The sequence below is a fragment of the Gobio gobio genome (assembly GCF_949357685.1).
Source record: "Gobio gobio genome assembly, chromosome: 7".
In the NCBI taxonomy this organism is placed as follows: domain Eukaryota; kingdom Metazoa; phylum Chordata; class Actinopteri; order Cypriniformes; family Gobionidae; genus Gobio; species Gobio gobio.
Window position 1 is genome coordinate 35,057,339 of NC_137103.1, and position 17,296 is coordinate 35,074,634.

Below are 17,296 nucleotides of genomic sequence, written 5' to 3' on the forward strand. Positions count from 1 at the left end.
TGCTAAAACAGGAGAAAATCATACACAAGAATATTTTTAAAAATCTGCAATTGTCACAACTTAAACATATTATGGATCCTCACCAAGGCCGAATCTGGTCCTAGTGATATCTTTGTGAGACTTTCCATCTTTCAACAATTCCTCTTCCAGCAGACAGTATTGTTCTAATGTCAAACGTTTTATCTAGAGTACTTCACAAACTCCACACACTTTCCAAAATCTAACAGCAGCAACAACAACAACAACAAAATGATAGTTGCAAGATTTGTGGATCCTTTATGATATCTATATTTCTGTATGAAAAGATTCCATAATGAATTAAATACCTCTGCAATACTGGAGCTTTACATCAGGTGACACAGTGGGATTTAAGGCGTAAACATTTTTTTCCCCCATTTATACATATGGAATATATATATGGAATTAAACACTAATGTGCATTAAACACTTAAGGTGCTTAAATGCTTACATGTATACACATGCAAGTTTTAATAAAAGTAGCTTGTTTTGGTGAACGTGATTTGAATCTGTTAAGAGACTGATAAAATGAAAAAACCTGAGCTTTTTGACTCTAATTTGAGGAATCTTAGACATGCCCTTGCATTGACCTTTGTTCAATGTGCACTTCTTGAAGGAGAGTTTCTTTTATCTGGTAGAATTTACTGAGGAGCACCTGATGTGTTTTTTTCATTTGCAGATGTTTCAGTGCACACAAGTGTCTTTATCAGTTGTAGATTCCCCCTGCATTTAACCTCACCACACATGATGAATTCATAAGACTCACTGCAGGTGTCGACCTGACGACATAAATCATGATTGCTGTGAGAATTGAGGCCAAACTGCCAGGGGTAAAGATGAGAGAACAGTGTTGTGAGAGGCTGACAAGCGTATCGCAGGCCTCCTGGTAATTCTACTTTTACATTAATGGCCTTCCTCAGTCCTTTCTTGAACCATCTGCTGTCCAAAAGCTTCATATTGCTCTTTTCCGATTCTTGCCTTTTAGAGATATAAAGTTCAGAAGTGTCCACAGTGTTTCACCCATCTGTGCTGCGGCATCAGCTTGTAAAATTTCTCAATTGTAGGTAAAGTATTTTTGCAATCCATACATACTAGCATACTAAAAACACCAGATCGGTGCTTCCTTAATAAACCAGTGTATGCTTCTGTTCCCTGTCAGCTGTGTGCGAGAATGAACAACCAGTAGACAAAACTAATAAATTGTTAACTCTTTTTAAAACTTAAAACTATTTGTTTTAAGTAAATCGAAATATGACTGGTTTTGCAGAGAGGTAAAAAAACTCCTTTTAATCAGAGCGGATGAAGAGATTAACAGACAAATGGAGGGAAATGTAAGGGACAACAAAGCATATGGTACAATTAGAGTGACTGGGTCTTGTGATTTGACTTTCTGTGAAAACAGAGAAAAGTAAAAGATGACAACATAGCTGAAGAGTATAAAATACTGGTATCTAAAAACAGGGCTATGACATTGTGTGGAGTGACTCTCAAATCATGAATTTTTCATGAAAAGCGAATGGTTATAATCATAATTTTTTAAGTGTTTTTTTTAAGTGTCTAAAAATTGCCACAGGAGGCAACACGTCATCACAAATGTAACATTCAAATATGTGGTATGTAGAACAAATCAAATACTAATGTAAAATTTCACATTTCAATCATTCAATAGCATTTGGAGTCCGTAAGACTGTCTAGGAAGAAATTAAAGGTAGGGTAGGCAATTTTGGAGAGGCTAGCAATAGGAAGCAAGCTTTGAAAGCATAAGATCCCACTGTCCCTTCAGAGCCTCTCCAAAGCCACGCCTCCTCCAAAACACATGAACACGTACAGCCAGAGCACAGTCTGCGAAGCATCACAAGAGATGGCGTTAAATTACCTCATGTCTCAAAGCGCATAACATTACATTAATAATAAATGTAAACAACTTAAAGAGCTCTTACTTGTACCACCTGCAGTATAATTATTTCGGCATTGATATCGTTGCCATAGAAACGCTTAATTCCAGTTCACAGCTCAGAGCAGAACGTCACGGGTCACCTTCTCTTAACTATGTTAATTATGACTTGGCGTGAACGCAGCATAAGCTCATTGTTTTGGTTCAGGAGGAACTGTAACAAGCGGCTGCTGTTTGTTTACGGCGCTCTGTGACTGTCAGTCTACATCTCTGCATAGCCTTACGGAACGCGCTGGTGACATGTGATGTCTGCGCAAGCAAAGTGCGTGGACCAAATGCAATGACTGAAAATGTTTTAGTCCTGAGACTTCCACATATATGTACATATCAAGCCGCAACGGAAATACGGAAGGGACTTAAAATGCAATTCATTGACTGGCCACTAGGGTTCAAGAAGGGAGCAGAATCTCATTGAGCCCCATGTTAAAATGCCCTTTACAAACTTTACAGAAGAAAACAATATGTTTACAGCCTGGTACAAATTGTGGTTTTGGTCTATATATCTAATTTTGCCCTTCATGACAACTGTGAGGGGGGTGAATTTTTTTATAACTCATTTGTTTACATTATATAAAGCCTTAAAATTCTGCATAATTAAGGGCGTGGCCACTTTGAGTGACAGGTTGATAGCCATTTATCTGCTGTCTGTTAGTCATCGCGTCACCTCAGCTAACCAGCTCCCGCCTCTTTGCCCATTTTCTATTATCCGGGAGTGACGCGCTGCCAAGATGGCAACGGCCAGCTCGTCCCTACTTTACGCTTCAAAACTGCTTTTCAGAATCCTATGGGTGACGTCACGGACACTACGTCCATAATTTTTTTACAGTCTATGGTACATACTGTGTGTACATTTAATATTAAAGCTACGCTATGTAACTTTTCCGTCCACTTGAGGTCGCCTGTTCAAAACAAAGGCGTAGTGTGATGACGCCATGCAGAATCTTGGCACGTGGTCTTCACCTCACAGCCGGTGGAAAAGAGTCAGGATAGGACTCAGGCAGAAATCATATTCATGGATGCGATTATTAACATTACTGTAGTATGAAGCAGAGCAGGACCGAGTGTTGTGGAGCTGAGCAAGGCCGCAGGAGCGATTGAAGAGCGGGACTCTTATTATGGCATAGTCGCCGGCGGGACTTTTATTATGACACGGTCGCCGGCGCCACTTCCTCTTTTCCAGTCATGAGTATGAGGTAACGCAACTCTGTTTATCATATTAGATATATCTGAGTGTGTTGAAAAGGAAGTTATGACGTTCGCTCGGCGGCTGCTATGACACTTATTCACACTGCAGTGAGAGTACAGCGTTTCTGCTAAATAAAACCGGAAACCGAGGGTAGCGCAGATATGACGCAATCGACAGGCGACTCCCTCAAAAGCATAGCTCACACGTCCCGGTTCCTTGGTTAAAATAGCAATTTCTCACGATTTACAAATAGTTGGAAACATTTGGGATATTCTAAGTACTCAACTGAGCAAAATATATAATACTGGCCTAGTGGTTTTTGGATATTTTACTGCAAAAATCTTACATAGTTCACCTTTAAGACCACTTCTTGCTATCAGGGTATGAAGAGAGTTTCAACCAGTATAACTGTGTTCTACACAATACTTTTATTCAACAAGGATGCAGTAAATTGACCAAAAGTGACAGTAAAGACATTTATCATGTTACAAAAGATTTATTTCAAATAAATTGTGTTCTTAAAACATTCTATTCATCACAGAATCCTTAAAAATGTATTCAGTTTCAACCAAATTTAACAAAACTGTTTACAACATTGATAATAATAATGAATGTTTCTTGAGCAGAAAATCATCATATTAGAATGTTTTCTGAAGGATCATGTGACACTGAAGACTGGAGTAATGCCTGGATCACAGGAATAAATTATATTTTTTAATATATAAAATATATTAAAATAGAAAACAGTTATTTTAAATTGCAAAAATATTTCACAATATTACTGCTTTTACTGTATTTTTTAATCAAATAAATGCATCTTTGGTGAGCATAAGAGACTTCTTTAAAAAACATTAAATAAATATTATCAACCCCAAAGTTATGAATGCCGGTGTATTCATAACATTATTTTCCCAAATGTAATTCCTTTGTCATTTATCCACAGTAGCTATATCCAAATCCAGCTGAAGCTGCACTGTATAAAAAATAAAATAAAAACGTTGCTGCCTTAAATTTTTAAGTACAATCACCTTGGATATTTAAGTAATTTCAACTTAAATTACATTAAACTGACTTAAATGAACTGAATCTTGTATAACATGAAAAAAGTTGAAAATTGCTTAACTTATTTTGATGTTAAAGAAATGTAAAAACATATGTTGTTATAACTTATTGATCATAGGGTTGGGCTAAGAGACGATCCCATCGTCCATCGCCGATGGCTGACAGACATCACAATGTTGAGCCGGCATTGTGATTTCCCTTTCCCTTTGTTCCTGATCACAATACAAAATACATTCAAAACAGTTCAATGAACACAATTTTAACACTAAAGATTTTATTGTGCAAAGATTATCTAAAGCCAAACGTGCTTCATTCAGCTTTTGGGCGCTTTCTCTCTTTCTCCACATGCGCGCCACATTAACGGAGCTTAACGCTCAAACGCAACCCACCGATGTCCTCGTCCATCCAGATGTTTCACTGTATCGTAGACATCTGGTAGACATAGCCCAACCCTAATTGATCATATCATTTTTTACAGTGTGGTAGTTGTGGTTTGGCACAAAGTAGCTGACTTCTAGCTGGTCTACGCTGATTATTACTGGTTGAACTGCTACCCTGTACATAAAACCAGCTTAACCACCTAAATAGCCAAATTAAACCAGCTAATAAAGAGCTGGAAGCAAGTTCCAAAATACAACGATAGCAAGGTTTAGACTGAAAATGACAATAAAAGTCATATTTTATTGGGCGGAAATGTTTTGAATATTTCATGATGATATGACACATTAAGTAAAGCTTTTGTGTCCTGGAAGGGGTTTATTGCGCACTCATCTTTTCAGGTTAGACAGGAACAATAAGCTCATCAGAAAAACCTAATTACAGCTTTCTGTCCTTTCACATCCACTTTCTTCTGATCCTATTTTTCCTTTTTTTTCAATTTTTTAAATAATTTTTTTTACAAAAAAAAAAATAATAATATCTTTGCTGGTCACAGTCAATGGCTGACATTTAAGCTTATTAACCACTTGGCAAAGTGCCACAATCAACAAGGTCTCAGTGCCCACCTCAACCCTGCTGACAAAAACAACACCCCCACAAACAAGAAACAACAACAACTAGTCGGCTAGACGGAGAGAAACTTCAAAGTGGAGTGCGGCCCAATTACTGGACCGGAGAACAGGGGAGTGCTGGAGGTCAGAGATGATATGAATGAGTGCAAATAAATAAAATGAGAGAAAGATGCGATATGGGTTAGAGAAAAAGTTGAATGATGAAAAAAATCAAAAGATATTATGATGATATCAACCTTTTACAGATAAAGTAAATACATTAGCAGCTAAAGCAAAGGGTAATTTTATGTCAGCTGAGGTGAAGTTAGCACAGGAAGTGCTTGTAATGGTAAAGGGTTTGTGCCTCTGAGCAAACACATGAAAAACAGCAGCAGAAACATCTGCACAATCTTGAGTTTATTCATTATTCATCTCTTCTGGCTTATTGCTACTTTCAAAAGCACACATCTAAAAGCTGAAATAGATGTCATAATAAATAAAAAGGTCAAATAACAACAGTGTCATCAAACATTTATTTGACACAGCCAATTTCCATCATCCTAAGGTTCGAAATCGTTCCTGTGAAATGTTGCACAACAAATAGTTTTGATATGCATATAAAAGCCTTTCGCCTGACGTCTAACTAGGGTAAGGAACTGGATCATGAACCCTGTGTTTTGCCGACTCTCACTTCCAAATATCAGGTTTAGACTCATGTTTCTTCAACTATGGGAACTTTTATGTCCAGTAATTTATGTGCCATTGTATAAAAATAAATAAATAAATAAAGAAACGTCAAAGAAAACCGTACTATTTTTAAATGCCTTTCATATACAGATTTTGTTGTTTTGTCCTTCTTACAGACTTAGAAAAACATAATAAAATGTTATATAATATTATAATTATTATATTATAAAAACTATGAACTACACAAAGATAAAAAATAATTTATTCAATATTTAGTGTGTGGATTGGGTAAAATGGTGTAATTTACACCACGAAAACAATTTTGCTCCAAATAACTTTTTATGAAATCAATTTTTTTTTTATAGCTTTTAAAATATTTTTTTAAAGTGACACAACAATGTCGATTAAGAGCTTGAGATATGAAAATATAAACATGGCATGTTTAAAATGTCTCCATCAACATCATTTCCACCACAGAATGCTATTAAACACAATACTGTACATCATTTGAAATGTGGTGAGAGAAAAAAAGACAAACATTATGCAGTGTTTTGGACATTGTTATACTAGTGACTAGTGTTTGTTTTCTAAAAGTTCACAGGCCAAAAGTGTCCATATTTAAGCAAATACCCAGACACATTTACATGCACCAATTACCAACATGAATGCAGTAAAATCTGCTCACACAAACGCAAACAAATGTTTTCTTCATCATATTCTCCCTCATCATCATCATTATATATATTTTCTATACTAGTCCTAGTTCTTCAAACTCTTAAAGCTAGTCCTTCAAACTTTCTTTTTATGCTTCAGTGGCTGATGCCCAGAATCTCGGCCCAATTTTTTGGCAGAATTCCCCAGCCAATCGTAGAAGGCCATTTCCTGACTCCTGTCATAATAGCTGCTTTCACAAAAAACACATTTGATTACTCAGCAGCCTGAAGCCAACGCAACAAATCCCACAGAAGAAAACACACAAAGGATACAGTTCTGACAGGCAGTTCTTCACCACAGAACATTCTAGAGAACGTGACTCCTATGCTTCACTTCAGACTACTTATAAGGAACAGATGACATTTCTGTCATTGTTGTATGAAAACGAGCGCAGTGAACATTCCTCAAAATGTCTTCTATATTGGTTCCAAAGAAGAAAGAAATTCATACAGGCTTAGGTTAAACAACCTAATTTTCTTTTTTTTAGGTGAATTCTTTTAAATGCTTGGCACACAGCCACATTTCAGAAGTAAACCTCATGTCTCCTCTCGATCTCTGAAATTGCTAATGTCAACCTACAGCCCTCAGCTCGCCTTCCCAAGTGACTTCCATCTTTCAGGCTGCCTGCTGAGCTGAGAACTGGGAAAACAAGCAGAGGCTTCAACTGCACTGAGACATGAGAGTGAACTGAGAGAGAGAGAGAAAAAAATAAAAATTTTGTATTCTCGAGACAACGCACAAAATGTGCCTCTGATATTTCAAACAACAAAAATGTATAAAAAAAACACAATGCAATATTTCTTCCCCTGAGAAATCAAAGCTTTACTGAAATACTTCTTCTAAATTAAGAGCTCTATTTAGATCCTCAAGGACAAGCACCGTTGTTGTCATCATGTTCAACCCACTGAGACAATGTAAACATTGAGTAAAGCTCTGTAAACATTATCATATTCTCATAAAAATTCTACACAGGTTATAATAGCTTTAAAGATGAAAGGAGAAACAAAAACACTAGAAGTAAGAGACTGGAGGAAAGAGCCTCCAGGGACTGAAGACCTCTGCTGTGGGGAAACTGAAATAAGGACAGATGAGAAAAAAAGATGTTTGAAGGTTTTTGTGAGCGTTATTTTAGCGTTTTTGTCATTGAAGCTGAAATGTGTGATATTTTCATTGGAATTTCAAAAATAATGACTGCCTTGAAACAGCTTGCTCAAACACTGAGTTTATATAGGGTGGGTGTGGCCATCAGAACTAGCAGCAGGGGTGCATTTTATCGAATGTACTGACATACACACTATCCATTTATACTGTGCACTATGTACTCTACCATCTAGTGTATGAATTTTATAATATTATTTGGTCTTACGGCATCGGTGTCTGGTAGCCCCTCCCCTTTCGCTACATAAGGAAAGCTGAAACAGTTAAGTGTCCAACATTCCACCCTTTTCACACTACTATTTACACTACAAAATGGCATAGAATAGTACATAAGTACGCAAATTGGGTAGTGTGTTGGTGTGACCAATTATGGATGTGGCTATGTGTGATTTAAAGAGGTGGTGAGGCAATCAGAGGTGGGTGTGGCCAATCATGACTGTGGCAAAAAGAAGTAGGAGTAGGTGTGGTTATTAAAGGTGATTTGGGTATTTCAAGATTTTTCCTGCATTGAAAATATTTTGGCGGCTGCCAAAATGAATCTTTGTCCAGCCAAAGATGTATTTGATCATTTATTGTGACGATATCTGCTGTTCTGTACTGGTACTCGCCGATGGCCACCTGTTTTAAAACACTCCCGTAAGTGTTTGTGTAAATGTTTCCATTTGTTTTTGAAACCAATAACAGACATATCTGTTGAGCGTGTGAATGCAATGGCCAATCAGATGTTTAAGTTAGGCAGAATCCACTTAACACAGTTCAAAATGGCGTGTTTGTTCAGCGCAAGTTCTGCATGCTCGGGACTCCTTTCATTATAACCAACAAAGTATGAACACAATGTTAATAAGAGATTCAGTGCACAGCTTCATTGATTATAATAGGAGTTTTCGCAAGAGTGCAGCTTTGTGTACCTCGCATTTTAACTGACAGCTTCAGTGATTATAATGTCAGTGATCTTTGCTCCCTTTCTATATTTTTCATGCTGCTAACGATACATTGCAAAGTTTCTGGAATGACAGCCATCTTTAAATGTGCGACTGAATCCAATTGACAGTAATAACCATAGCAATGGACACTGTATGTCAAATTATCTGTGTAAATGCAAATGGAACTGACACTTTTTCTATGTAATATGTTGCTTTCTTGTTCATATTATTACTATCTTTTCAAATCAGTCGCTGAGTGACTTTTTACATATAGTTCTTTTAAAAATAGTTCTAAGCACTTTGTCTTATGCTCTATTCTAAAAGTGATAATGTTTTAAAAATGAATTAATACATTTTTTTAAACATTTATTTAAGGATTAAATTGGATAAGTTAATATTTCTTTGTATTTATTTTGAGAAATCCTTTGAATTTATTTGAGGTAGGTGTGGTCATGAGTGGGTGTGGTTTAATCAAGCGGGTGTGACCAAACATGGGTGTGCCTATCAAAGGTAGAAATATGTGTGATTATCAGAAGGAGTGAGAATATCGGAGGTGGGTGTGGTCATGAGTGGGTGTGGTTACCTGAGGTGGGTGACTTGCTCCTCTCTAGGTCCAAAGACACCTGATTATCCGAAAGCTCCGTAAGGCCTGCCATGGAGGAACATGGAAGGCACAGTAAGAGGAAGAAGAGGATAATATCACTAGGTTCAATTACCTCCAATCACATCTGCATGCATCAAACCACCAGGACAAACAATGTGGTCTGAGACACTATCATGATCCTGGAGAAATACAAGGAAGATGTAAATACATCTTCATAACATATAGTTTTTAATCCCTAGGCGTAACTAGGTATACATACTTTTTTAGCCATGACATAGTTGTTCTACTCTTGTCTGCTGTGAACATGAGCTGTTCAACCACATATATACAGGTAGATTAACTCCAGAATCAAATGTGCACCAACACCACCAACAATTCCATGCATATGTGTGTATGCAGGAGAGAGAAAGAAGAAACAAAATCGTTTCGACGTTACTCAAGGAACGGCGGTAAATGACAAGGCCTGCACTGCAGCAATATCAGTCAGTTCATGAGAGTGTGTGCGAACTAAAGTTCTTCTGGAAAGCAGACGCTTAGCAGATCTTGATGACTTAAAAGAATGAATAACAGTAGCTTCATAAAGAAATTATGAGATTATGGTCATATAGACTAAGGAATGCAGTGAAAGCCTCATTTTCACAAACGTGATAATTCCATCGGCAGAGTATATTTTTGTATACTGAATTTTTGGCCCATTCTGATCACTAGAAATACGTCAGATTAAAAAAATAAAAGTTATACTATACTTTAAATTCACAGGTCACTTCCAAAGTTTTTCAAAAGCTTCTCTATTTGAAGCAATGTTCAATTCAATTAGTAGAATTAGTTGACTTTAGTATTAGTATGAAAAAATAAATTAATACATTTTTTCACACAAAAAAAAATGTCCTATTATTTATTGAAATGGTTAAATGGATCATTGAACAAACCTTGGGCACAAATCAATAAAACACGAAGCAAGGAGACAATCAAAGATTGTGATTGGATGTTTCAATGTATGCAAATTCAGGATATGTTATGGTATTCTGTAACAATTCATTGAATAATAATATCTTGCACTGAATATAATGCGGTATAGTAATTCTACCTTTGGTAAACTTCATCAAAACAAAAAATATATATAAATGGCATCCCATTGTCTGTGCTTTGTCTCCTTGCTGTTGTGTTGCCCCCGTCGGCGTTTCACTGGAGACGTGACTTACTCTGGTAGGAAGTACGGATCCGTTTCTTTGAATCTGAATATAAGTTAGACAGGCCGCGCATGCAAAAGTCTGCAACAGCGCCCCCATGCCCCAGCACCGCCACCCACGAGAGGAGAGATGGAGCGAGGGAGGAAAAGAGGAGGAGAGAAGAACAAAACAGGCTCATAGTGACTAAACGTGTGTGACCACAATCTGAGCAAGACCCAGTGTATTGAGGGAGAGAATGAAGGAATGAAGCTTGGAAAGTGAAGCCTAACCATTTGTATTTTCTTATTTCTTCCAAAAAATAAACAGAGCTAAACATAAGGAAACTATTTGGGAATACTAGCCACCTCAAATGTGGCAATGAAATTGTACAAACAAACAAACCAACAAAAATAACATACAGTAAGTACGAAATATGAACAAATAAAAATGGCTCCTCTCTTATCTGTGTCTATCTAAAAGTGTATAGTGCAGGTGTGAATTAATTTTGTAGACAGATATCGTCTAAACCGAGTGTGAGTATCCGACAGCAGGCGGATCAACTGAGCTAAACCGTCGAAACACCCATTGGTAGTTGCTCCATCACAACACTGCATTTGTTGAATATAAGGTAAAAGGTACATTTTTACAGCGCAAACTGAAAAAATCACTGATAAAGTGGAGTCCAAAACGTCTGAGAACTGACTGAAATTCTGGGATTCAAAATTTATTTTAAACCTGGATATAAAGAGAAAAAAAATGTTGATAAACCATTATTAAGAAATATGTAACACTGCACTATTATAAGCATATTTGTGACCAATTCATCAGCCATGATTAATGTGTTCAAATCAGCATAGAATGATTTCTGAAGGACCGTGTGACACTGAAGACTGAAGTAATGACTTTGAATTCAGTTTGCCATCAAATTATAATTTAAAATATATTAAAATAGAAAACAGTTATTTTAAATTGTAATATTATTTCACAATATTACTGTTTTTACTGTAGTTTTGATCAAATAAATACATCCTTGGTAAGTATGAGACTTTTCAAAAAAAAAAAAAAAGAGACTTACTGACCCCAAACTCTTGAATGGTATTGTATATAAAAGTACTATTAATACACTAAAGTAATATTACATTTTAATGAGAGAAAATTACTGAGTGGAGTCAATTTGTTACACTGTCAACATAATTTGCAATGAAAAACTGCATTGAAAATTTTAAAATAGAAACAGTCTCAGACTTTTGGATTCCACTATATATGAAGAGAAAGACTAAAGAACGTAATCAATGATAGAATAAAAACTGAGGGGGATTTGTGGCACTTCATTTCATCAGATGGGAATACACACCGGCCATAGTGTGTGGGAGAGCGTTAAGACGTTCTCTCGCTTTTTCAAGAGCTTACATAACGTATGGATCAAAATCACTCTTCGACCACACCGAACGACCTTTCTGCCCACCTCTGCATCTCCATGTCGGCTCAAAGCCTCTCGGTTTCTAAAGATACGGCTGCCTGAACAAGAGGAGGGAGAGAGACCGCTTTGAAGTGAGGAGCCAGCATGACCGCCTTCCCACAGCTTCCTTTTGATGAAGCTCTATGAAAACAGATCTTCATCTTCAGCTTTCACTTAAGACATCTTTCTCTGGATGGTCCGTGTGAGTGTGTGTGTCTGTGTGTGAGCAGTCGGGGTAGGAGGAAAGAGAAGGGCAGGTGGAGCGAGATCTGTGCTGGATTAGTAACAGCGAGTCCGTATGGCAGGTTACGCTGTGTTCTCTGTTAGGTGTCGTGCTCAGGCAAAGACCAACAGCAACAGAGATACAACAGACGACATGCAGAGAAGGCAACCATAAATGCAGTCTGTCCCATGCAGTTAAAGAGAGGGACTGTGTGTGTGTTTAATGGAAGAGAGACAGTAAATGAGATATTTACAGGCAAGGACAGAAGACAGACACAGCCTGAGATTTGCAAAGTTTGCTTTTGATGGCTGAAACGCTGAGCATGTTTGCAGATGCATGCCAGTGACGTGTGTGTTCACAGCTGTTATTACAGAGAAACACACTTTATTTGAACATTTGCGGGCTTCTGAGACACATTGTGCATGTGTACCTGATGTGGACTGCCGGTTTTTGCGAGGCGAGCGCGTTAGTCGCTGGAAAGGATCTGCGGATCCATACAGGTCCAGTGTGTTCATACACAGCAGAATGGTTTTTTGCAGGTAGTCCACAACTGCCAAACCATTGCAGTTACCTAGAGCCAACCTGTACAAATATACACACACTCACTGATCATACACACAACTATGTTTCATATTAAAAGTGTCAGTTATATAAAAAAGCCCATTATAAAGTCAAGTTCAGTCTCGACTAACATATATGACTAAATATAATAAAATTACTGAAAGTAACATACAGCTCTGCTTAGTTTATATACCCCACCAGAATCATTTACAATTTCCAATTTATGTATTTTAACCAATTTCCTTTGTGCGTTCACTGCCATTTTACTATGAAGAAAACGAGAGTATGGATGCGCGTGAATTTAATGCATTCTTTGTGACGGCCAAGAAACCACGTGTGAAATGGACTGATGGAGCAAAACAGCTGTATGCATTGTCCTATTTGCCAAGTTCAAGGGTCCATACCTCTAATTTCACAGTCTTATGTCCGCTTTAATACATCCTCTGTGTTCGGTGTGAAATGGGCTGATGGCGCAAATAAAAGATTGGGCTTATACGAGAGCTGATACTGATAATTTAAAGAAAAAGTGCTTAATCGGCCCCAATACCGATCCATGAGATTGGCTCGGGACATCCCCAGAATGTACACAAATTCTGTTCAAAAATATATTATATTTATTAAAAATCAATTCAGTATAAATTCTGAATATATTAAAAATCTAAATATACTAACTTAAAAGAAAAACACAACCGTTTAAAAGTTTGGGGTCAGTGGGATTTTTTTTTTTTTTTCTAAAGAAATTAAAATATTTTTTTTTTGCAAGAAATAATTAAATTAATCATTTATAGTCAAGACATTTACATTGTTACACAATTTTTTATTGAAAATAAATGCTGTTGTTTTACATTTTCAATTTATCAAAAAATAAAACTTTGAAATATTTAAAAAATGTTATAAAGTTATTGGTAACACTTTACAATAAGTTTGTATTAGTTAATGTTAGTTAATGCATTAGTTAACAAGAACTAACCATGAACAACACCTCTGTTCAGCATTAGTAGTTAATAATCTTTGTTAACGTTAGTTAATAAAAATCCAGCTGTTCGTGGTTTGTTCATGTTAGTTCACAGTGCATTTGCTAATGTTAACAAGAATTTAATAATGCATTAGTAAATGTTGAAATTAACATTAACTAAGATAAATAAATGCTTTGTAAGTGCTGTTCATTATTAGTTCATGTTAACTAATGTTGTTAACTAATGTTAACTAATGAACCTTATTGTAAAGTGTTACCAAGTTATTTAACACTTAACACTTTAGGTATATACTGTAAATTGTAATAATTTTTCAAAATGTGTTTTTTAAAGTTTTTCAGTGTATTTCACTGACATTTTAAAACCCAAAATGTTTAAATAAATAAATAAAACTTTATTTTGTCAAAACATCTAACATGATCTACAAGGGGTATGCAACTTTATGAGATCAGTTGCAAGAGACTGATTATAAAATGTTCCATCAATCACTCGTAAAACCCACACCGCTGGGCCCAGTCATGAACAAACAAATCTCAAGACACACAAACAAAACTTAGTCCGAATGACATAGGGTGTGCCATGACATTTAATCTGCTTGACTGAATTCAAAGTCTTTCTGTCCATTGTATCCAGACATCACCATGGCAACCTTTGCTCCTAATAATGCTTTGATGACGTGGTTGGGACTGAATCAAAACAGGATGACAACAAGTGAAAGATTTGAAAGGACACCAAATTATAATTAAGAGTTTCACCACTTTAATGGAAAACATCAAACACCCTGTGAGCTGTGATATTAACAGCTGGACACATGAGTCTGGAGTTTTGATGATGACAAAATCAATTACATTAAACATGGGAGGACTGATATTATGAGTCAGAGATATTAAATCTCATATGCCACACAATACTGTTTGATTACCAGACTCATATACCACGGTAAGCAAGTCGAAACAAATCCTACCCCCCCCCCCTACCCCCCAAAAAACTTGGTATAACCACGGTATATTTTATTGGTAATTATATGGCGTTTATTTGCAAGGGACAGTAGAAGACAGATGATTAAATTAGAGAAAAAAATTAAGATTCTATTGGCTGATTAAAATGGATGATATAAAAGAAGAGGGGTCACTTACAGTCCATAGGCGGAGTTTAAATCCAGGCTGGTGATTTGTTGTGGCGGCTCTCCATCGATCCATAATAACTGAACCACCAACTCCGCCTGGTATCCAGGAGGCATTCGGATCATACGATCTTTAACCCTGAGAGGTAAGTATTTCAATTCAGTTTAATGTGGAATCTAATTTGAATGTTACACTTTCATTTAAGCTCCATTGTATTATCTAGCAAGTAAGTAAGCAAGCTAACAATGTCGTGTCAAGTCCTACATACATTAGGAAAACATAAACATTGTAAGATTTTTGTGTAGTCTAACTTGAGGCAAGGGCTGCTGTCCCGCACACTGTCCGGCGTGTTGCTGCGGGGACTTGGGGGCTGTGGTTGAGGTGAGAGACCGCTGGGGTCGGAAAAACATGGAGTGTTCTCGGTATCCGACGGAGAGATGACGTCCTCCATCTCACACTGCAACCGCACCTCTAAGGACTTCAATGGAGTATTCACACAACAGCGTAAAGTTAATTCATCAAATCCATGGTATGTACTCAAAAAAGAAGATATTTTTAAGAATTATTTTGTCCATTCAATAAAAATCACTTGGGTCCAAAGTTGTTTTGGACCCCATTAGCTTTCATTGTATGGTCAATCAGTTGAAATATTATTCAAAATATCTTCTTTTGTGTTCCACAGATCAACAGAAAGACCATAAATGTTGACAGAATTAAATAAACTATCAATTTAAAAGAGCAGAAGTTTTCTCAATTCACCGTGATGGTGGTGTTGGTGTCATGTTTGCTGAAGCGGTACAGGATGACGTGGGCACCAATGCCGACTACACAAAAGATACGGCTCTGCGGGCACCAGCTGATCATCTGAACGGCGTAGGGGTCTTCCTCCACAAGCTCGCCGCTACGTCCCACGTCTCCACTCTTAGGCTTCTCAAATACCTTTGATGTCTTGAGCTTATACAACATCTGCAGTGTGACTGACAGAGATGGAGGTTATCACCTCATCACATTTGATTACATAGTGAATGTGATGCACAGGGTGTTAAAATAGAAACAGTGCTTTAAAAGAAATATTCTGCATTTAGTTCAATTTAAGCTTAATCGACAGCACCTAAAGGTGGCATAATGTTGATTACCACAAAGATTAGTACTGTAGGATCTGTCTGCGGATGTGACGTCACCACCGCTGCGAGATCGAGCAGAAAATAAGAGCAGTTCTGTTTTTTGGCCACAGGTGTCAGTCGCGAGTTTAAATTTCAGAAAAACGCATATAGCCCTTTTAAGTCTTGTGTTCTAAGTTAAGTTTCGCCGCAAAGTTTCACTCTGCGAATTTACAGCGAGCGCGCTTCAACTTCAAACAACACCTACAAGACTTGCAGCAAGCACTTATAATAAACAGAAGATTATTGTTCATTGGTGTGGATACTAATATAGTGTTATAGTTATCTTTATAGTTTTCATTCTTGTTGTGAACAGGACTTTACAACTGAAGTGAATCTGTTAACAATAAAATAAGACAAATGTTTCAACATTATAGCCACAAGACATAAGCAATATCTGTAGTAGCATGCTTTTAGAGTGGGGGGAAAATCACCCATTAATCTTGTCTGTGTAAAATTCTATTCAACTTTGGTGCAAAAGAACACCACCATAAAACCTTATATTGACTGTAAAATTATTATTTAAACAGCTTTATGGCTTAAATAAGACAAGTTTTAACACAAGCATTAATGTAAGTGCTTTTATAAAATTATAAACTTATTATTTCTGCTTTTAAATCCTTCAAAATTGTCCTCATTTACTACCATTGTAAGTGCCTCACTGTAACCTCAACTTTTGCTTTTTTAATAGAAAACAAGGGATTAGTAAAAATGTTTTATGTGGTAATCAACATTATGCCACAAATGCTGTCAAATGAGCTTAGCTTGTATTGAACCCAGAATATTCTTTTAAGTAATGGCCATGGATGTGAAACCAGCACATATGGGTGTGCTATTTGGATGTCCATTTTGGTCATATATACTTGGTTCGAGTTGTAAAGAATGAAATGAAAAATAAGGAATCATATGGCAGAGGTAAGAAAGAGTGAAATGGAACAGCATGTGGCTAAAGGGGGGGAGGGCAAGCTCTTCAAAGCGAAGACACTTACTCGCTGTTGCATCCCAAAATTTTATCGATCCGTCTGCATGTCTGTGGGGGACAACAAAGAGGAAGGACAAAGAGCGACCGTATGAGCGAATGAGTGTATGTGTTAAACAGCTTAAGAGGAAGCAGGCAATGACAGCTATGGAAACAGGAGGGAAAAAGAGGCAGAGAGAACAACAGGCAGGGTCAATAGCACTATTGAATTAAAGCGGAGAAGTGCGATACATTTACCAATGAGAGCCAAGCAGGAGGGCACATTTTAGACACCATTGACTTGAAAGTGAAATCAAACGCAAGTGAAAACAAACACAATCAATGCACGCTTCAGAACAAAAACAAAATCAAT

General features: G+C 36.9%; 1 protein-coding gene across 1 annotated transcript in view; it reads right to left on the reverse strand.

Annotated features, from left to right (window-relative positions):
• The window catches only part of stxbp5l (syntaxin binding protein 5L), a 193,873-nt gene that overhangs the window by 25,664 nt on the left and 150,913 nt on the right, over nt 1-17,296 (reverse strand). Inside the window, exons 14-20 of the mRNA XM_079820875.1 lie at nt 16,955-16,995; nt 15,565-15,782; nt 15,117-15,283; nt 14,818-14,943; nt 12,577-12,728; nt 10,498-10,566; nt 9,275-9,340 (exon numbers count right to left, since the gene is read on the reverse strand). Coding sequence (XP_079677001.1) covers nt 9,275-9,340; nt 10,498-10,566; nt 12,577-12,728; nt 14,818-14,943; nt 15,117-15,283; nt 15,565-15,782; nt 16,955-16,995 — 839 coding nt within the window. The remainder of the gene's footprint in view (nt 1-9,274; nt 9,341-10,497; nt 10,567-12,576; nt 12,729-14,817; nt 14,944-15,116; nt 15,284-15,564; nt 15,783-16,954; nt 16,996-17,296) is intronic.